Raw genomic sequence first — 22,952 nt, forward strand, 5'->3', positions numbered from 1 at the left:
TCAAGTCTTAATTTAGACTTTATTCAAAAACATGTTGATAGTCTTGATCAATCAGGCAATGGAATACTGTAATAATAATAATAATAACAACAACAATAATAATAAAAAAAAACAGTCACTGAAAGGCAAAGGTCGTGGTTGTAAAAGTGTAGGTGGTGTCGTCCGATCGGAAGCGCTAACGCCAACGTCACTCGGAGTCTTTCTATACTGCTACACAACTGAGTACACAAAGTACACAACAACCAGCTGGGCCAGTAAGTAAGTAGCAGCTGCTCACATTTTGGTCCTTACTGTGCTGCCTGTTTTTTTTTTTTTTGTTGCATTCATTTTGGTCCCACTAGGCGCCTCGCTAACGGAGAGAGAGAAAGAGACAAAAAAAAAAATAAGACATAATGAGAAAACGGCTACAGTGGAATGTTTGTATTGCTTCACAGTGTTGGCCCGCGGGTTTGAGTCCCACTGTAGCACACATACATGATTAGTAAGGCAGGGAGTTCACATTATAAATGACTTCATTGGGGAGTCTAACTTGTATTTACACCGTTTGGGAATACTTTTCCAATCAAAACTGACGTATGACGAGATGGGAACTGCATAGTCCGTCCTCACGGAGGCGTGTGTGTGTGTGTATGTGTGTGTTTGAGCCATTAACGGAGGCTGAGAATGTCGGTGAAATACAAGTATTGAAAAAAAAAAAAACACCAATGAGGTTGCTGTTCCCGGGTAGAATTCCTAATAATAATAATAATAATAATAATAAAGTGGCCACATTTGGAGTGCATGTTACATGAGGTGTGGTTCCAGAAAGTCTTGAGATGGGGAAAAGTCATCGGAATTCTTTCCAGCTAAATCAAAATGGACTCCTGTTTTCCTTCTGTTCCTTCATTGACTACTTGGACTTCTCGTGTCCTTCAACTCGCATCCCCTCTTGTGTGACTCACCATGTTCCTGCTGCCATCCAGCACTCGCACCGTCCTCGGCGCTTGAACACGAGCGTTAAAAAAAACCCATAAACCGCATGAAGGCGTCACAACACAACATAAAATGAGGCGTGATTTGTGATGATCTAAAGTGTTTACATTTCTGTGGAATGTACGTCTGTTAAATTATCTATAAAAATAGACATATAAATTAAAAAAAAAAAGTACTTGTGTTGTGAACGCAGCAGAGGCGGACATGTTTAGGTAAGTTTGGGGGCGACGGCGAGCGCAAGGTGAGAAAAAAACGACGTCATTATGTTGTTGAACTAAGACAAAGATGCTCTTGAACCTTCTCAAAACAGAGGACAGCTTGGTTGTGAACCTTCTAGAATCATCTGGTGTCCAAAAAAACACCATCAGCCTGTCCTGGAACGCTCGGAGCTACGAGAGGTACTCCTTGTCCAGCTCGAAGACGGACGGCCGCCCCGGCGAGCTCTGAATGCGGCACAGCGGCACCGTGCAGTCCCGCTTCTGGCCCTCGGCGTCCATGTCCAGCAGTGAGCAGGCCACGCCCACGTCGGGGGAGGACAGCACCATGTTGAGGTTCTGCGCCGTCTTCTCGCCTGAGTAGTGGCCCAGCGAGTAGCTCTTGTGGCTTCGCAGCAGCGCCCAGTTGTGGGACTTGGCCCGGAAGGAGACGTGACGAGGTCGGGCGCAGGCGTCCTTGTCGGGCCTCGTTTTGCCGTCTTTCTTGTGCACGGCGGGCGGCGGCAGGCTGGGGGGGCCGTTAGCTGCAAAAGCACGGGAGCGTTAGCTGATGCTAGCTAGCAGCGCAGTAGCATCGTGACTTGAACTCACCATCATGGTTGTTGGTGTATTTCTTGCGGCGGAGGCGCGTCCCCGTGTTGTGGTTTGTCACCTCAGGCGGCGGACTTTGGGTTTGAGTCTGGCTTTTTTCCGCCGGGGTCAGCCGCAGGGGTGGGCCGTGATGATTGACAGCAGGAGGTTCCGACTTGGTGGGGCTGGACTGTGACACCTCCGCCTCCGACTGCAGGAGACACTTGGTGGACTGACATTCCACGATGGCCGACATGGAGACCAGATTGAGGTGCGGGTTGGGGGTGTGGCTCGGAGAGGCCTCGTCCTTGCGGGGGCGGCCGCTGGGCGGGGAGGTGCTGCGGCGGAACCGGGTGGCGCGCTGGAACAAGCCCTCCTTGCGCTTCTTCTCCTTCTCCTCCCGCGGCGGCGGCTCCCCGTCCTCGCCGTTCTTCAGCGCCTCCCTGATGTCGCAGCCTAGCACCACGGAGGCCAGCAGCGAGCCGCAGACGTACAACACCGAGTCCGTCTTGCGGCGTGCCGACGCCCTCTTCAGGCTGTTGGTGGGCGTGAGCTGCGGGGTGGTGGAGGCGGACGAGGTGGACGTGGTGGTGTAGGGGTCGTCGGGGCTCTCCGCCGGGCCGCCCTGGGCCGCCGGCCCGACCCCGACCTCTCCGCTGGCGCTGGGGGGCTGTTGCTCGTCCCTCCACAGAGGTAGATCTATGTACACCTGGTTGGGGAACTTGAGCTGCTTTGGCTTGGAGCTGCTGTCGGGACATTCCGGAGGAAACGGCTCGTCTTTGCCGCCCCCTGCTGGAAAAACACAGTCATTGCTCATAATAACCTCAATGTAAACAATAAACGACCAGCATATATTATATATATGTATAGATACATGTAATATATACATACATATACATACACATATATATATGTACATACACATACATATACATACGTACATACATACATATATGTACATACATACATACGTACTTACATATACGTACATACATACATATACATACGTACATACATATACGTACATACATACATACGTACATACATATATACGTACATACATACATACATATATATACGTACATACGTACGTACATACATATACATACATATACATACATACATACATACATACATACATACATACATATACATACATACATACATACATACATATATACGTACATACATACAGTGAAGAAAATAAGTATTTGAACACCCTGCTATTTTGCTATTTCTCCCACTTAGAAATCATGGAGGGGTCTGAAATTTTCATCGTAGGTGCATGTCCACTGTGAGAGAGATAAACTAAAAAGAAAAATCCAGAAATCACAATGCATGATTTTTTAACAATTTATTTGTGTGATACAGCTGCAAATAAGTATTTGAACACCTGTGTATCATCTAGAATTCTGACCCTGAAAGACCTGTTAGTCTGCCCATTAGAAGTCCACCTGCACTCCATGTATCATCCTGAATCAGATGCACCTGTTTGAGGTCGTTAGCTGCATAAAGACACCTGTCCACCCCATACAATCAGTAAGACTTTAACTTGTAACATGGCGAAGACCAAAGAGCTGTCCAAAGACACCAGAGACAAAATTGTACACCTCCACAAGGCTGGAAAGGGCTACGGAGCAATTACCAAGCAGCTTGGTGAAAAAAGGTCCACTGTTGGAGCTATCATTAGAAAATGGAAGAAGCTAAACATGACGGTCAATCTCAATCGGAGTGGAGCCCCATGCAAGATATCACCTCGTGGGGTCTCAATGATTCTAAGAAAGGTGAGGAATCAGCCCAGAACTACACGACAGGACTTGGTCAATGACCTGAAAAGAGCTGGGACCACCGTTTCCAAGGTTACTGTAGGTAATACACTAAGACGTCATGATGTGAAATCATGCATGGCACGAAAGGTTCCCCTGCTTAAACCAGCACATGTCAAGGCCCGTCTTAAGTTTGCATATGACCATTTGGATGATACAGAGGAGTCATGGGAGAAAGTTTTATGGTCAGATGAGACCAAAATAGAACTTTTTGGTCATAATTCCAATAAGCGTGTTTGGAGGAAGAAGAATGAAGAGTACAATCCGAAGAACACCATCCCTACTGTGAAGCATGGGGGTGGTAGCATCATGCTTTGGGGGTGTTTTTCTGCACATGGGACAGGACGAGTGCACTGCATTAAAGAGAGGATGACTGGGGCCGTGTATTGTGAGATTTTGGGGAACAACCTCCTTCCCTCTGTCAGAGCATTGAAGATGGGTCGTGGCTGGGTCTTCCAACACGACAACGACCCGAAGCACACAGCCAGGAAAACCAAGGAGTGGCTCCGTAAGAAGCATATCAAGGTTCTAGCATGGCCCAGCCAGTCTCCAGACCTGAACCCAATCGAAAATCTTTGGAGGGAGCTCAAACTCCGTGTTTCTCAGCGACAGCCCAGAAACCTGACTGATCTAGAGAAGATCTGTGTGGAGGAGTGGGCCAAGATCCCTCCTGCAGTGTGTGCAAACCTGGTGAAAAACTACAGGAAACGTTTGACCTCTGTAATAGCAAACAAAGGCTACTGTACCAAATATTAACATTCATTTTCTCAGGTGTTCAAATACTTATTTGCAGCTGTATCACACAAATAAATTGTTAAAAAATCATGCATTGTGATTTCTGGATTTTTCTTTTTAGTTTATCTCTCTCACAGTGGACATGCACCTACGATGAAAATTTCAGACCCCTCCATGATTTCTAAGTGGGAGAAATAGCAAAATAGCAGGGTGTTCAAATACTTATTTTCTTCACTGTACATATACATACGTACATACATACATATACATACGTACGTACATACATATACACGTACGTACATACATATACATACGTACGTACATACATATACATACGTACGTACATACATATACATACGTACGTACATACATATACACGTACATACATACATATACACGTACATACATATATACACGTACATACATATATACATACATACATATATATACGTACATACATATATACATACATACGTACATACATACATACATATATATATATATATATCATATATAACAGATATTAGTTAGTATTCAACACTCCATCCAGTATACTAATTCCTAATGTAGTGAACAGACATGCTAGCACACAAGTAATCCGAGTTGGAGTACAAAAAATATTACTAATTACTAATTAATATTACTAATAACACAATACAACAATACAACCTCAACCAAAAAAAGTACAAGTAAAAGGGGGGGGGGTGTTCTTTATGAATAAAGTATCTTGCTGTAGAATTTACCAGCACCACCTTAACCTCACCCCCCTTACCCCGGTCCCAACCCCGAACACCAGCCCCAACTTCAGCGCCACCACAACATGCAACACAGGGAGGGGGGCATATTTGGACGTCCCCCTTTTGTATGTAAAGGTTTAAGAGTTCCAACTGTGTGTGTGCCCCCCCCACCACTGCAAATACGCTCGCATTCTGCGTACCTTGCTCAGCAAAGAGGGCGGCGAGAGGGACAGACTTCTGGGACTTGACCAGACTGGTGGACCACGGGTTGCTGCCGTCTGAGAGAGGCCGTACTCTAATGACGGGACGATGACAGGAACACGTCAAGAACCTTACGAAGACGGAAGCAAACATGGAGAGCATCAAGAGTACCTCTCGGTGGCGGCGGGCCTCTCTTTGCTCTGCACTGAACTGGGTCCCCAGGTTCTCCCCTTCTTCTTGATGCCCCTCTTCACATCGTCAAACTCCTCCGGCCTGAAGGGGGCGCTGCGGCCCCACGTGCGGTTGCTCTCGTCCTGCGTGACTGCACACACCAGACATGATGTGTGTTAGTGACATGATTAAACCTCCCAAAGAACTCAGCTTAGATTGCTCTTGTTTGGCTTGGCTTCATTCTTTCATCGCCTTTGTTCTACCAGGAAGCGCAGCGTTGCAGCAAGTTAAGGTGTTTGCCAAAAAGCCACGTGTGAAGGAAAAACCCCAGAAAGCCTTGTGTTATATTCGTACGTGAAGAAGAAGCGTCATCATCCACCAACAGACCACAAAGAAAAACATCATGAATCACTGATGAACACACCAATCAGTTGAATTAGAATACATTCAAGTCTGTGCTATATCACTCATTTTCAACTGTAGCTCTTAAAGAGACATTCCCCCCAAAATCAACATTGATTTAGTTGACAGGTCCAGACTGCGTTTAAGTGAGCCGCCGATGGCTTGCCTTCGCCGCTGAGACCCGAGAAGGCGGCGAACTCGCTGGTCAGGTCGACGTCCTGCTGGTAAACAAACAAAGTGTCCCTCTGCACGTGGGATGTCACTGAGGAGGGGAGACAGTTCTATTATACAGGGCCCCCCACCCACCAAGGTAGCCAGGCTAATATCATTCCAATTATCGCAGAAATGATACTTTAGTAAAAGTTGTTTGTTCGCATACTGATTTTTACCTTTAAATTCCGTATGCGGGGATTCGAACCCAGGGGGTCCGCTCCAAAGTCCGTAACGCTAACCACTACACCACCGCAGGCTTTAGTAATCCCTTATTGGTCCTGGTTAATTGGTTTCAAATGCGCCCGTGATAATTCCATTTCAGCAAAGTAGGATTCCTTCTTTATAAATGGAATATTATCATAAATATGCCATTGAAAACCTGTTTATGACATTCTAAATACCCTTTATTTACATTATTAGAGCCCCCTAGACATGATATAACACCCCTATAGTCATCTTTACATTCCCATCCATATCAGCGACGCGCACCAAAGGCTAATCTGTCCGCTCTGTCTGCACGTCAGAGCCGATCACAAATGGTCAAGCGGAATTTGTTCCAGTTGTTGCACGGTTGTTGGTGCGTGACTAACAACATTAGCAAGCTGTTCAAACAACTGGCCGAGCCGCTTTTGTTCACATGGACCTTGTCACTGTGAATGTTCCCGTGTTACTTTTACTGCTGCCACCAGTTGACGGGGCGGCTCGCTGGAGCGCCGGCGTACGTGCACGTTGGACGCACTCAAACCTGGCAGCAGAACAGCGACGTGATAGAATGGAGAGAGGAGAACGGAGGAAAGAAAGAAAGAAAGAAAAAAAAAAACCCTGAAGACTCACGCTGAATAGCTCGTAGGCGGGGGATGAGTGTGGGACTGCTGGGAGGAGAGGAGCTGGTGCTGTGAAGGCTCCGCCTCTTGTCCATGGAGGGCGACGCCTGCACCGTGATCTTGTGCTGGAAGTCTGCAGAACGCATGGAGACAGGAGCATTGTGCTGATTACAATGTCAGGGTGGCTAGTGGGCTTACACATTAACGTGTGCTCTTAATAACCTCACGTAGATTAATGGAGAGGTATTAACTCAACAATATGGTTATTACTGTGACTATATATGCTAAGCTAGTTGAGGAAATATTAGCTTTGTATTGTAGGTGACAACTTCAAATGTGAATACTCTTTGATTTCCTTGGTCATCCATCAGTGATCGACATTTTTACCTTTTGGGTGTTGACTTCATGTTCATCCCAAAGGACTACTTGATTAATCGAAACAGGATGATTCAGATTAATCGGCTAAGAAAATAATTATGAGTTTCAGCCTTTGTATCATGTACTGTACATCAAGGATAGCATTGATGGAATGTTTTCCAGGATACAATAGCTATGTAATGTAGCTTATATAAAGGGTTGGAGGAGAATTAAGAGCTGAAGGCTCTTCCCAAATGTTTCCTAGGATACGTCACACAAGCACCTTGCAGTAGTGGCCCGAGAACGCTCCTGAGAAAAACACATTGATCTATTTAGTTCTTCATAATTGGATCTTTTAGAACACAACAGTGGTAAGAGTCTTGGAAACATGAATATTTTTTTTCCATTTTCCATGCTTTTCCAGACCTGGAAATTTGGAACCCTATCCTGACCTGCCAAAACATGCACCCCTACCGTGTTGCCTTCTGACAAATACACCACAAGGTGGCGCTGTTATTAAACCTTGAAGTTTGACCTGTAAGTCACACTTACTTCACATTTCTCACACATCTCAATGCTCTTTACCGACTGTAAATTCTGCAAAATTAATATTCAATTTAGTGGACTGTCAAGCACGTGTAGAATTTGAGTGAGATTGATTGAAACTCGGCTGCACAGCGGTCGAGTGGTTAGCGCGCAGACCTTACAGCTGTGTGTAGAGTATGCATGTTCTCCCTGTGCATGCGTGGGTTTTCACTGGGTACTCTGGTTTCCTCCCACATTCCAAAAAACATGCTAGGTTAATTGGCGACTCCAAATTGTCCATAGGTATGAATGTGAGTGTGAATGGTTGTTTGTCTATATGTGCCCTGTGATTGGCTGGCCACCAGTCCAGGGTGTACCCCGCCTCTCGCATTCAATGAATGAATGAATGAATGGTTGAAACACATGGATTTATGTCTTTGAACTAATTGTGCATATGTCAATGAGCATTTTTCTGATGATTCTAAAACTTGTAAGGATAGACATGTATGCTAGCTCAACCCACAGGGCGCACCCACAAATGTCTTTAGTAGTGCAGACTAACCCGAGGGTAAGCTGATGCGGTTGCCGTCCTTGAGTTTGAGGCGGGAGCGTTTGAATTTGCCCTTCCTCTTCTTCACGTTGGGCTTGTCCTTGTTCATCTGGAAGATGAGGATGTTGAGCTCCCGCTCCAGCACGTCGATCTCCCGCTCGGCCAGCTGCTGCTCCCGCCGCTTCAGCTCTTCCTCCTGAGACTTCTGCTGCAGGGCGGCCCGGGTCAGCTCCTCTTCCCTGGAACGCAGCTCCTGTGTCGGGGCAGAAGAGAATAAATATATGACCCTATCATACTTGTCTTATTTTGTTTTTTGGTGACAGTAAAAGAAGCATAATGTTTTTATTCATTACATCATGAGATGTGACTTGACATTACTTTGTGGAAAGAGCTGCTGCCTATATAAATGTCAGTTGATATTGGTATTGATAGTGAAGTGTTAACAATACCGGTATATCAAATATTGGTAAGAGAGCCAATATGGAGCAACTCTAGTACTGATTCAGAGTCAACATCGGTGTAAGTGTTATTGAAATTAACATTTTGTTCCAACATTTAAAATATGTTTTGTTACAATATAAGTTGTGATAGTTTCATTTTGTCACCAATGCAGTATGTTACATAATTATCTGTGACTGGATTATGTGCCTAAAGTATTTGTGCTTTATGTCCCATAGTTTTGACGGCATTTGATCAGCCAAGGTAAAGCCTTGCCAGTGTCAGTCATAGGAGCCACATCCAGCAACACTCAAATACTTCCAGTAAAGATAGTTAAAAGTTAAGTTTCAAGCACGAAAAACTCCCTTTCTTCTTTCAACACTCTATTTTCTCTCTAATTGCTCTTGACTGAGTGATGATAATAATAATCCTCTGTGGATGATTTGCACAAAGCAGCTTAGCAGCCTAGCCCGTGCACGTAGACACAGATTACTCCAGGATATTTACCGAAAATCAAGTAATAGGGTAGCTGATGACCCACTTTGGTCATTTGAAAGGAATGAAATAAACCCTTCAGCTTGTTAAAGCCCCCCTAAAGCCACGACGTGATGCTGATTGATGAAAAATAGCTTGTTTGTGTATTTTTGGCTTCATTTTCCACCTTCTCTTTGGTCCTGAGCTCGTCGAACATCTCCTGGATCTCCACACGCCAGTCGTCCTGCATGATGTGGAAGGACTCCTGTGGCATGGTGGCCATCACCGCCTCCTCGATGGCCGACAGCTGCTCCAGGATGCAGGAGAAGGAGGGGCGCACGTGAGGGTCCTGGTCCCAACACTCTGGAAATAAAGCGTTTTGTGACCATTTGTGATTGACAACAGGCTTTGCTGCGTCACGACTGAGGTGTATTTACCTTCCATTAGCTTAGCGAAGGGTTCGGGGCAGGTGGAGGGGATTGGTAGGGTTAATTTATTGACTGCTACGCCGTAAGCAACGGCCAGGCCGTCTATCCCTCGGTAAGGCACCTCCCCTGTTAACAGCTCCCACAGCAGGACGCCATAGCTGGGGGGGCACAGACAGAAAGAAAAGACAAAAGTGTGTTTAAAAAAATTTAAAGTTAAAATAAATGTGAGGTCATCGTACCTCCAGACATCACTGCCTTTGGAAAAGAGAGACGACTTGATGACCTCAGGGGCCATCCAGGAGTAGGTGCCCGCTGCCGACATTTTCGTGGTTTTGTGCCACTCTCTGGCCAGGCCGAAATCTGTGATCTTCAACGTCTTCCTGCCGATGTCGTCGTTCTCAATTTTTTCAAGTAATAGAACTGAAGGCAGACAGAAGCAGGAGAGAGAACCGTTATAACGGGTGTGTGGACGTGAGATGAAAACCAGCAGTTATAATCACAAAAAGCGGGAACATGTTCTGCACAAAAGAAAAAAATGTCAACAATAACCATCCCAGTGAGACATGATTAAAGACGATGGATGCAAATGTGATGAGCTGGAGGGTAAGGTAAGTCTTGGCCGGGGTGAGGAAATGATAGGTGAAATTGAACAGGGCCAACAGGAGTATGGGGCTCATTTGTTACAGTTAAAAACACCACACTTGACAGCGCCACAATGTCCCTTTCCTCAGGGCGCTAATACCGCTACAAACACATTAAAGTCAAGACGGAACCCTGCAAGCCGCCTGGAACACGACACCCGACCTCGCGTGAGAAGTTGCAGACAGCCTACGCCGATGGTTCAATACCGACATCATGCACATACAAACATTCTAGATGGGATCTGTGCAGTCCGTGCAAGACAAACCCGACGTGCGCTTGCCAGGACAATACTCCCAAGGGAACGTTGTATAACATTAGGAAACACATCAAGGCTTGTATGAGGCTCATAATCCTGCATATGAGTGACTGTAAATACCATGTATGGTTTGTATGGTGTTCCATGGGAACACACACAAGCAGAAGTTTTATTTACATTTGAAATGGCTTAGTTACTCTTATTATGTCTACATAATGTGATACATACGTAAATATGATACAAGAGTAAAGCCATTTAAAGCCGGCATTACAGTACACTGATGAGACAATAGCCACCGCAGGAAGTACACTGTCCAAAAAAAACAAGGAACTGCTAAAGTGTGAGTCTATGTTATTTATGTCTATGTAAATAATCTCTGATTATTTACAATATTGGATAATACAAATGTAAAGGTTACTTTTTGGGTGTTATTTCATGCCTAGAGGGCTCTAATAATGTTATAAACCATATTAAATAGTAAATATGATACAAGAGTAAAGCCACTTAAAGCCGGCATTACCGTACACTGATGAAACAATAGCCACCGCAGGAAGTACACTGCCCAGAAAAAAACAAGGAACTGCTAAAATGTGAGTCTATGTTATTTATGCCTATGTAAATATTCTCTGATTATTTACAATATTGGATAATACAAATGTAAAGGTGACTTTTTGGGTGTTATTTCATGCCTACAGGGCTCTAATAATGTTATAAACCATATTTAAAAGATCATAAACAGGTTTCCCATGCCATAAATATGAAAATATTCCATTTATTAATACTGAATCCTACTTAGTGGAAATTCACTCATCGCGGTGAGGTCTGGAAACAATTAACCGCGATAAACGAGGGATGGTGGGACATATTATGGAGGTGTCCTCAGTTTTTCCACATGACTTATAAGTAATGACACAAAAAAGGTGGGACCGTGTCTCTCTCACACTATTGCATTCTGACCTTGGACTTCCCCCTCCATCGTTTTTATCTTTATTTTCCATCAATGAGCAGCGTGACCTCTGAAGATAGCATGTACAGTAACTACAGAGGTACAGAGACATTTAATACACAAATACCTTGAGTTTAGAATAAATGTACAGAAGAATATTTAATGATTTACATTGTATAAATTCCATAATAAGTTCCTGATTGTCATTGCTTATTGACTGGTTGTTGCTACTCTATAATAAGTTAGTTTCCTGTGCTCCCTAGCCATGTTTTGGATGCTTAAGATGCATGATTATAAACTGAAACAAACACATTAGCCAGCTAGGCCTGACGCAATATGTGCGCAAACAAGTGGAAGTTACCGCACCTCGTGATTATGTCAAAGGTGAGGATTTAACTGGGCTTGTGTAAACGCCGTTATATTGCTTTAGAAGGCCAATAAAGTGTGCAAACGTTCAACTGGAGCAGACAGTATTAGGTGATTGCGCAATGAAGATGTATTGCTGTTTGATTTAATATTTGGAGGATGTCGAACTAAAAAAACAAAAACAAAAAGTAGTGTGAGAGTCTTATCGATCAAGCCAAATTATGGCGGCCATTGATCACATTCATAATGATAGACATAACTTTATTACGTGCACGAATGAGCAAGTGTGCCACAGATTTTGACTCCATTTCTTCCATTTCTATTAAGTCAACCAGGACTAACCCAACACCAAAAGAACAATGGAGGTACTGTAAAGCAGCACAATGGAAAGCAGTCTTCATATAATATTTAATGTCACTTAACGTGGAAGTACATGTACAACAAGTACGTACAAATCTGATGTACAGCAATTCCTCATTTGTCCCAGTTAATTGGTTCTAGACCAGACCATGATAAGTGAAGAAGGATTCCTTATTCATAAATACAATATTTTTGTAGTTAAAGCACAGAAAACCTGTTTATTAACATTATTAGAGCCCCGGAGACATGAAATAACACCCCTATGGTCACCTTTACACTTGTGCTACCAAGTATAGTAGACATAAGAGAAATACATGTACAGTATGTGTCAATGTCTTAATGTCTAACCATTTTATGCCTCAAAATGATGCTTAATTTAGGGCCAAAAAACATTTGCTTGAGCATACATATGTTTTGCCAAATAATCATGCTCAACTATGCTTTATTAATTAGCATTAAAAAATTATTCTCTTAATTCTAAGCACAAAAAATAAAGAATCATGACTATTTCGCCATAGTGCAGCCTTATTTGGAGCCAAGTGATCACAGGTGTTTTGGTGTTGCTCCTGTTGGGACTAACGAGGGTACAGGTACCATTACCTGCCTGGGGCATGGTGGGGATCCTCTACCTAAACCAACACAATGGGAATTCCATTACAAACAGGTTTCGCTAAAAGCCCCATAATATGTACTATAATATTAGTATCTGGCTACTTCCCGTTTCAAAGCGCTCCTCTATTCGCAAAGTTCTGTCGCTTCATAATGACTTCTGATGGGTGAGTTATACAACCCAGGAAGAAGAGCGTGCATCTGTGTTGATTGGCCTGCAGGACATCATGCAACATACTTTCTCTGTCACACCATGTCACTCCACCGTCTGATAAAAGACCCGTTCGTCTACATGTCTCCCAGCTGACATTATGCCACACCGCCTGAAAGCCCGCACGTACGTCTTGTGCGGAATTACTTCTACAAGTTGCAAGCAGCCGCTTTGGAAAACACACTGTTGGCACTTGACGTACATTATCGGGGATGGCAGTTTGAGACCAGACCAGGCCACAGCTTCTGCTGTAAAGTAGTCCAAAGTGTCCCCACTGACACAAGCACTGAATTAATTGTGTCAGCCTCCCACTAATTGCTATTTATACCAGTATGGGCCTCACCAGTGTGTGAACAAGCCTCCTAAACTAACAGCACACATTAATAAAGCTGTTTGGAAACAGCGGAAAAAACAGCTATTTTTATTTTATGTATTTAGGAATAAATACAACAAAGTCACATGGGTGGTCATACCACCAACTGTTACATTAGAAGTCACGTGAGACTTCAGCTCAGTGAGTATCTGAAGGATTAACTAGGCAATGGGCTTTCATTCATTCTCATAACGGCAAAATGTGATGTTACAGTTGTCCCTCATTTATCACTGTCAATTTGTTCCAGACCTGACTGGGGTAAGTGAATTTCCACAAAGTAGGATTCATTATTAATAAATTGAATATTTTCATAGTTAAGCACAGAAAACTTATTTTTGTAACATTATTAAAGCCCAATTGACATGAAATACCACTCCTATTATTCTTTGTTTACAACACTTTGTTAACGCATTGCAACTATGGGATCAATGCTGGGACACAACTAGTAAGCCTCCAAATTGTTAATTCTAAACTTACCACTTCCACATGGAATGGGAGGAGAAAATTTTTTTCCACACAATCATGTTGGAAATGCCATGGTTGACTAAATGCAGTGTGAGAATAATGTAATACAATGTCACGTCTCATCAATATAACATTACATATAACTTCAGGGGCTTCTTAAGGGTGTTATATTTTTTGGGGGGGTCCAGGTTACCAAGCTTATTTTTCTCACCACTGTCCAGTCGTGGCTGCCATGATATTTATGTTACCAGGGCATTTGGATGTAAACGTAGACGGAGGGAAAAGCAAACACACCTTAGCGTTCTCTACTGTAACGGGTGGGAGTGTAATCACCTCACTTTGCCAGCAGCCATAAAACATTTTAAAAAACAGAGAAAACAAAACAGAGCAAAGTTCACAGGTTCTGCTCAGGCCAAGAGAAAAAACACACAGCAGTTGCCTCAGAGACACTATATTCAAAGATGTATTTTATTTACTAAAGTGCTTGTTTTGATTGAGAATATGCCTTCCAAAAACAGGCGGTTACAGATCTTTTATTCCTTTAATTAAGCAAAATTCATTGGTGAATATGATTTCTTGCAATTAAAAAGCTGTTTTCTCTCTTTCTACTCGTCTCTATTTCCTAACTCTTTTGAAAAGACATGTTTTTGAAGCAGACACCGGTGAACGCAACTGGAGATGGACGTGCCCTCGAGGGCGACCCCACCCTCCGACCAGTCCCCCCCCATTTAATTCCTCCTTCTAACAGAGGATCTTCAGGCAGACCCATCTTTCACATGATGGAGCACAGGGAAGATCAGAAGCAAAGGTGCTGCCTTCAAAGCAGCTCCCACGCGTCTTCCCATTGCTTCACCCCCTCCAGGTAAACAGGAAAAAGAACTACTTTTTTTTTTTTTGCTAAACATGAACCATTTCTTCTCTCACCAATAAATGTGACGGGTTTTACACCAACAATGCTTAACTGTCAATGAGTGGTTAACTTTTAGACTGTCGCACATCAGGGGTTTACACTCAACACGTTTTAATATATTTACTTGCATAAAACAATTGTAAATAAATGACCAATGATAGGGATAAATGAACATTTAAGGTTACTTTTAGCTTCATTGATGTGACTGTACCTCATCACACAACGCCATCACCACATTCCTGTTTTCCATCAATCCTTCAATGAAGGTAAAAGTAACTTTAAATGCTCATTTGTCCCTTTCATTCATCATTTAGGAGGTATTTTATATGTTTTTTTGAATTGCTTTCTGACTCTCAACCTATAATATTATTGTAGGTGTGGGTGAATTATACAGTTTTTGTATTGTTTCTTTCATTTGGTATTTTGCTTTTCTTTGTTTTGTACATTGGTTCTATAGTACGATGCAAATTGTGATTGATTTCTGCCAGAAATCTGCAGAAAAATGTCATGCTGGGCTAGCGGAGAATATGAATACCAGGCTGATAATCTGTGTTGTGTGCTGTAAACAAAATGTTGCTGTCATTCTCAAGTTAACTGCCCAAAACAAAACTGAGGCTTCTTCTATTTCCTGCAAAATAACCGAGCACTGATATAACAGGGGCGCTGTGAAAACTCAGACAGCTGCCCGCTAACTTGACGTGGCAGTATTTTTGCTAGCTGTGCCTACAGACTAAGCTTGAGTGCGCGGGGCTTCCTGTCGTAAGCATAAAACAAGGCTGCTAAACATTCCCCGACTGGGCCGTCTCCCCCAGCTGAAACCGGGAGTGCCCCCGGGGCATTCTGGCTTATGGGAAAAAGGATCAGGGCTAATGGCTGCCTAAATGCATCTATCACGGTCACGTTTCTCAGAGCCACTTGCTCCTGGCTAATTATAGCCTACACAAACGCCAGAGGTACGAGGCTGGTACCTTTTTGATTCAGCAGCATCTACGTTTGCTTGGGATTGGGGGGGAGCTGCTATGGAGCTGATTGGTTGTTTGGGAGGGCAGCCCATGTCAGCAGTGGGCCCTTTTCCTTTTCACCCTGCCCCGCAACAATAGGTGCAGTCAGGGAGAGGTCGTAAAAAACACAGTGAAAGCATCTCCACTCCTCCTCTCTCCCCTCCCTGCCCATTCTCTTGTCACAGAAAAGACAGACAGTAACTGTGTCAACCAGGGGGAATTGTGGGAAGCTGGGGGAAAAGTTGCCCTTCAACACCTCGTCCCCTCTGGGTAACTTTCCCACTGAGGCTGAGGACATCCACACGTACACAGGTGCTTTGAAAGAGCTTTGCTCACCTGCTGTGGAGTCACGAAGATATCACCGCAGGAACGCAGTCATCATCGTTTTATGGGTGGCTAGCATATATGTTACCAACAGTAGTTTAGTCTTTTGGAAAAGAAAAACTTAGGTGACACTATAACTTTTTAACATCCAGCAGCAAGACAACTTTTGGCATCACTACAATTTTGGCTGAGCTAAGAGAAGTAGTTTGTTATGAACTACAAATTTACCCTTTGTGAACAATGCAGAACGTAATTATCTATATAAGCAAAGTTGATGAATTATGTCAGGGACCCTTTAAGAACAAAAGCTTACTTTTGTATGTGGATGAGATGCCAAAACACAAAAAAAATGTGCATTTAAAAAAAAACATTGCTGTTCATGTGGACAAGGCATCATAATGTGTGTACATCATTTGTATAGGACAATAAAATATTAATAAATGTAGTACAAGGCTGCACGGCTCTCGAGTGGTTAGCACACAGGCCACACAGCTAGGAGACCCGACTTTGATTCCACCCACGGACTCCTATAGAGCAGCTACACACAAAATCCTGCACAGAAAGCTTTCTAGATCTTCCAGAGGCTGCACCTTTTCCTGCAGTGTGTCCATGCATTTCCTGGTCATGAACCAAAGGGTATGTTTGATTTATTCACGCTTGGCCCGAGTGGTTAGCGCGCAGCCTTCACAGCCAGGAGACTCGAGTTCAATTCCACACTCGGCCATCTCTATGTGGAGTTTGCATGTTCTCCCCGTGCATGTGTGGGTTTTCTCCGGGAACTCCGGTTTCCTCCCACATTCCAAAAACATGCTAGGTTAATTGGCGACTCCAAATTGTCCATAGGTGTGAAAATGAGTGTGAATGGTTGTTTGTCTATATGTGCCCTGTGATTGGCTGCCGACCCGTCCAAGGTGTACCCTGCCTCTCGCCTGAAAAAAAACTGGCTCCAGCACCCCCGCGAGACCCTTGAGACCCCTGAGGATAAGTGGTAGAAAATGAATATAGTACAGTATACACATCTGATGCAAAGCTGTGTTTACATCACTGAAAAAGGTTAATAACCTCACCGGTGTACATGAATGACTTAAAGACGGAAACATAACCTGAGATAAAAGGTTGCCAACTTTAGAGCAAAGCAAAGAGAGCCTCTCCCAGTCTTATTGTGTGCTTCCTCATACCATGGTTGTAGTATCTCTTGGCAAAGCACAACAGTAGCAATCACGCCAGACAGATTTTAGGCAGTCGCTGTGGGGGAATAACACGGAGGAAGTCAATCAATAACTCAAGTGCAATGTTGATGATATACAGTAAATTGTGTTTGTGGCATCACAAATCCATACAGTGGTCTACGGTGATAATATATGGAGGGTCTTGCAAATGTTGCAAACAAAAAGGGTTTAAAAATCCCTTATTCCAGGTATACACCAGCAGTATCATAAACAGATGATTGCTGTTGACTTCAGATATGCGCAAAAAAGGGACAACACAGATGTAATCGCACAAATCAAGACGCGATACTGCAGTGTTATGCACAATGGCTCAGAGCCAGGTTTCAGTCTAATTTCTAGTTGTTATCTGCCGCTCTACAAATACCTCCACTACTTCCTTCACAGACTTTAAGTATGCGAGTACAAGTATGGTAGCGATACTGATACATACAATATATAACTTCTGGGAACCACTGCCTTCACTATGTCTTACTTACTGTTACTTAGTAATGTCACAGTTTTAAGGACGCACGTGGAGCTGTGTTGATTCCTAATAAAGTGAAAGAGCTTTTAAAGTTTAAACAGAGCCAAAAAGCAGACTGAGTGGGAATAAGGGGAAATGGGGGGGAGGAACGGCAAGGAAGGAGGGAAAAATAAGCAGGGTAACCCCCTCAGTTTGCGGCAATAAAAGAGTACCGCTGCTCTCTGGGAGATTAAATATGAACGAAACAAAACAAAACGAGGGCTTTGGGACCCTCCGAGTCCTAGCCATTCTTCTGGTCACAGTAGCCTAGCAACCGCTGCTTGACCGGTCCATTGTGCAAACGTATGTTAAGCTTTTATCCCTCATTAGCAACATTCCTCCCCGCGGGCCGGGATTTTACAGATTAGCTGGAAAAACACAAAAGCTAGATTGGGCAAATCTCGCTGACTTCCAACATATTACTTTACAGGCTAATGATTGATCAAATAGATTTATGTTTGTCTGCATGGAGCATGTATGCAGGCCATTGGAGGATTTTTCCCCTCCCCCCTTAGGACTGTAGATACCTGTTCCTCAACTCATCAACACTCGGCAGAAAGTTACTAGAAACAATACAGCGTAACATTCTGAACGCCATTGAACGCAACGTACAGTAGCTTCTTCTTTTTAAGTTAGTAAGACAAACAACAGCAGCAGATGCGACAACTTTGGTAGGCTGTAGTATTCCGTTTTTATTCCGTTGGGGAAAACAACCCAAAACACCGCAGGGTGCTGTTTTTGTGTAGGAGAGTCTTTTTATGAACTCTTTGCTTCAAAGCGACACCACACACACACACACACACACACACACAAAGCCTCTGTTTCAACACTTAAGATAAGACGTATACAATCTTAGGATTGATGATCATCTACCTGCAACAAGACATCCAATGGCAACAAACAAATAACTGGATGTTTCTTCAGTGGAAACATAACTTTCAAAAGTTATATATTTTAATTGGAAAAAACAAAACACGCTATTGACAGGAGTGTGCTGACTTTCCGCATGTAAACTTTAACGCCGGGTGGAGGTCGCAGTGAAGTGGCAGGACAAACACATTGGACTTGTGTTAGCAGCATCACGTCTGCACAAGGGGGTGGTGGTGGAGAGAGTTTGTTTATGTTCTCCAAACACCCCCCCCCCCCCCCCCCTCCCCGACTTAACCGGAACCAGTTTAAATCCCTTTTCTCTCTCCATCTGGCCGCTAATTAACACAAATCCTTGCCATATTTAAAAAGCGCTGGACTCATCTACACTAGAAAGAGGAGCAGCTGAGTGGTGCTTCCATTAAACTGAGAGGAAAACAACCTTATTTTAACAGTTAATTATTTCTTGTTCTAGCATCACACGCGCTGCTTTTTCTCCAATGTATTCATCAATTAAATAATTATACACAATGCACTAGAAACATACACACAGGAACCTACTGTATATGGTCAGGCGTGCTCACCGCTCCCTGTGGGAGAATACATTTTCACCCAAGCTGATACTACCAACATGGACTAAGGGCTGATAAAGATCTGTAGCCACAAAGCGAAGAAGATTGGAGATGTTTGGAGTTGTATACACTGTGTGTAAACATAGCTAGCAAAAAACAACAACAACAACAAAAACAGTCAGCATTTTTAGGATCCGGAAATAAGATGTTGCTAGGGCTGGTTACTGGTTTCCAGGTATACCACAGCATGAGAGTTATCATTTCTAAACCACTAAAGTTGTCCTGCTGTATGACAGGAAATGGACATCCAGGGCGGGCAATACGTGGAAATACTTTTGTCACATCCTGTGTAGTTCCTAGTAGTTGGAACTGGGCTTTGATGCGTGAAAACCACAGACTTTTTTTTATCTAACCACACATTCACCATGCTGTCCATTATAACATCCACAGGAGTTCTGAGAAGTTTCGGAGTGAGTGTGTACCGTGCAATTCCCACCCGAAACAGTAGTTTTTTCCGGTATGCCAAGTCAGTCAGCAACCATGACCCTCATCGACTGTTTAGCTTGTTATAACTTCCTTTATTGCGAGTAAAAAATCAAGACTGTAGACTGATTTTCTTATTAAGTAGTAAACTGACATGTTGCAACATTCACATTTATTGCAATTGTTCATTCAAGGAGTGAACAAGTCATATTTAAGTGAAGTGATGTGCTAAAAGCCAACAAAATGCAGCTATTCAGGTCAATGTTGCAGGGTTAAATTTATCGCGAGAGGTGCATGTCACACGCGATGCAAGTAAACGGTGTCTGTATGGATCTACAGTATGTCATTGTTTTCTGACAACAGCTAAACAGAGTGAAACCAACTGCTTCAGTACAGACCTGAGTTTTGAGTTCAACTACAGTGTTCACACAAAAACTCACCCTGTGGGAAAAGGAGTATGGATTCCCATAAGGGGAATGAAAGAGGGGGTAACGTGAAAGCACCGTGAGTGAGTGAACTAAATGCTCAAATGAAAAACTGAAACATTTCAAAGAAAACTGCAACAAATGTGGTGTTTGAGACTTGTGGTAGTGCCGGACTTATTATTGGAGCACACAGACTACTCATGTGGCACGAGCCTGCTTGTTTACCTTTGTCAAATCACTGTCTTTATTTGAACATGTTCAAGCTGGAGTGGGGGGGAGTGGCGCGAGGAAGGTGTGAGTGTGTGTGTGTGTGTGTGTGTGTGTGTACGCTGGGGGGATAGGGGGTATAGCCTACCTCACAGCTGGGCAAACTAACTTGATTTCACATCCTCCTGATGGCATACACACTTACCACAGCCTCCAACTCCAAAAACGTATTGTACCCAAATGCAATTCATGGACAAAACTATATTTTTTACATTAATACAACAGCAAATACCTCAGAATGATTACTATATGGTATTTATTTAATAATCTATGGTATTTTCAGTGGCTGGCTGACACCTGTGGAGCTCTAAGTAATATAAAGGTTAGTTAGACTTTCAAGACTTTTCTTACTGTTGCTGGACTTCAGGTCACGGTGGATCAGGCGCACCACGGCCTCCTCGTGCAGGTAGTGCATCCCTCGAGCAATTTGCACGGCCCAGTTGACCAGGATGTGCGGGGGGATCCGCCTTCCCGTCAACACCCGGTTCAGTGTGCCCCCTCGGGCGTACTCCATGACCAGGCACAGGTTGGGCTCCTCCAAGCACACTCCCTCCAGTTTGATGATGTTGGGGTGCTGCAGCATGGAGAAGAGCTTGGCTTCTTGCTTGACGCTGGCCGAGGTGGCCGTAATGTCCTCATCGGGGTCCTGCCGGGCAGCCTTCACGGCCACTTCCTGGTCCTTCCACGTGCCCCGGTAGACTTTTCCGAAGCCCCCCACGCCGATGATCTCCTCCAGCACCAGCTCGCTGAAGGAGATCTGGACCGGCGAGCTCGGGACTCGCTCCCGCACGCTTGCGACCGGCAGGCGGTAAATAGCAGGCTGGTAGGTGACATAGTTGGAGGGGAAAATGCCGACCCGGTGGTTGATCTTCCCCGTCCACCAGCCGTCGTCCCCGGAGATGGCGGCGTCTTTGGAGAGGACCTCCACCACGTCCCCGGTGCGCAAGCTGAGCTCGTCCTCGCCGCTAGCCTCGTAGTCATACGCGGCCGTCCACAAGGAGCGAGTGGGGCACAGCGGGGCCGAGTGAGCCCACGACCGCACCGTGGGGCAATCTGTCCAGGCATGCTCCCCATCCCCACCGCTCGGCCGCCCTTCACCGTTTGGGAAAGCGGCCTGCGAGATATCCATTTCTCGGTGGCCGTAATGACACCATAGGGTGCGAAGTCTTAAATCAGAAAAGCAAAAAAGTGACTTTTACAAATCCTCATGTTGTTGCATTAAATGGCGGATTTGAAAAGGAGGGGGATTCCCCAGCCTGAGCGACTGACACTGTCCAAAGTCCCTTGGCGAGGAGCGTCCCAACAAGTTGTAACTTTATCCAGCGCCTCGCCACTCCACTCACCCGGGGTCGATACCCAGGCGAAAGTAAACAAACTCTCTCCGTCTGGTGGGCTGACGTTCAACGGCAATTACAAACACTTGGAGTGGAAAACGTCCAAAAGTAAACTCTCCGCTTGTCCTTTTCGATGCTAGCGCTAACAAGCTAAAGCTAGCTCCAGAGACTCAGCCGCAGGTGCCGCGGGGGGGAGGAAGGTGCACCTGCCCCCTTCTACGTCCACCGAGTGGGATTGAGCAGCCGAGCGACGTGTTTTCCTCTCTCAAAGTCCACATTTAGTGTCATACAACCGCCGTTTGGCGATAAAGCGACAGCTCCTCTGTCAGTTTGCGGCGTCCATGCGACTTTCCCACGGCATTCCAAGACGTGAGGCTAACGGGTTAGCTTACTTTAGCAACTAGGGTTAGGAAAGTTAGGAAAAGTTTCTCCTCTGTGGGGAACAGCCGGTGGTTGAACCATCAATATCCCATCGAACATGGTCGCTTTTAGAGGGGGGGATCCTGCAGATTTGTATCCAAATAACTCCCCCCCTCCCCTCCACTGGAAGATTGTCGCTAGAGGTTCGTAGTCGGACTAAAGCAGCGGCTCTACCTTGGACCACAGAGAGGGACGCCGGGCTGATCTCAATACTGACACCTGATTGGTGGACTCTGTAGCATGTGACCAACTCAGCGTCAGGGGTGGGGGTGGAGCCGCCATTGGAATGTGAGTGGAGAGCGCGCCGAATTTTAGGGATATGATCACGCAAGCTAAATGACATTCACAACAACAATACACGTGCTAAACTATCACTTACCACTATCACTATCACTTATATATTGCAACACTTCTACGAACATTGTAACTACTACGAGTACTGCTTCAGAGTATTCCAGTAGTAGCGCAGTTCTACACCATAACCTTGTTGTGTACCTAACGTTAAGTCCAAAATAAAGACAATGACTAGCAAACTAAACGTGATTTATTATGATAAACGACACCACCATCTTGTGCACGCGACTGGATTTCTTGGAAACGGATTGGCGGAGGTGCACACGACTGGTGGGAAGATCGATACAATTATCGACACTGATACCGAAAGCAGTATTTGTATAGGATCAATACTAGCGTGATGATATCCATAGGTTTCAATTATACATGTCTATTTTTTTGCTGTTGCTATTGTTATA

General features: G+C 44.4%; 1 protein-coding gene across 4 annotated transcripts; it reads right to left on the bottom strand.

The window, feature by feature from the left end:
* Window positions 1–22,386, bottom strand: map3k21 (mitogen-activated protein kinase kinase kinase 21). Of its 4 annotated transcripts, none has more exons than XM_058058133.1 (11): window positions 20,798–22,386; window positions 9,878–10,058; window positions 9,648–9,796; window positions 9,398–9,573; window positions 8,311–8,551; window positions 6,877–6,999; window positions 5,996–6,091; window positions 5,428–5,578; window positions 5,256–5,350; window positions 1,779–2,546; window positions 1–1,711 (listed from the first exon to the last, which is right to left on the bottom strand). In XM_058058133.1, exons 1-11 carry the CDS (start codon window positions 21,573–21,575, stop codon window positions 1,362–1,364), a joined length of 3,108 nt encoding a protein of 1,035 aa, XP_057914116.1. In that variant the 5' UTR covers window positions 21,576–22,386; the 3' UTR covers window positions 1–1,361. The 4 variants fall into 4 exon arrangements, with proteins under 4 accessions (XP_057914116.1, XP_057914114.1, XP_057914118.1 ...); XM_058058131.1 differs by having other exon boundaries at window positions 1,779–2,549; XM_058058135.1 differs by lacking the exon at window positions 5,996–6,091.
* Between the last annotated feature and the right edge of the window lie 566 nt (window positions 22,387–22,952).

This window comes from Doryrhamphus excisus, chromosome 20 (genome assembly GCF_030265055.1).
Source record: "Doryrhamphus excisus isolate RoL2022-K1 chromosome 20, RoL_Dexc_1.0, whole genome shotgun sequence".
Taxonomy (NCBI): Eukaryota; Metazoa; Chordata; class Actinopteri; order Syngnathiformes; family Syngnathidae; genus Doryrhamphus; species Doryrhamphus excisus.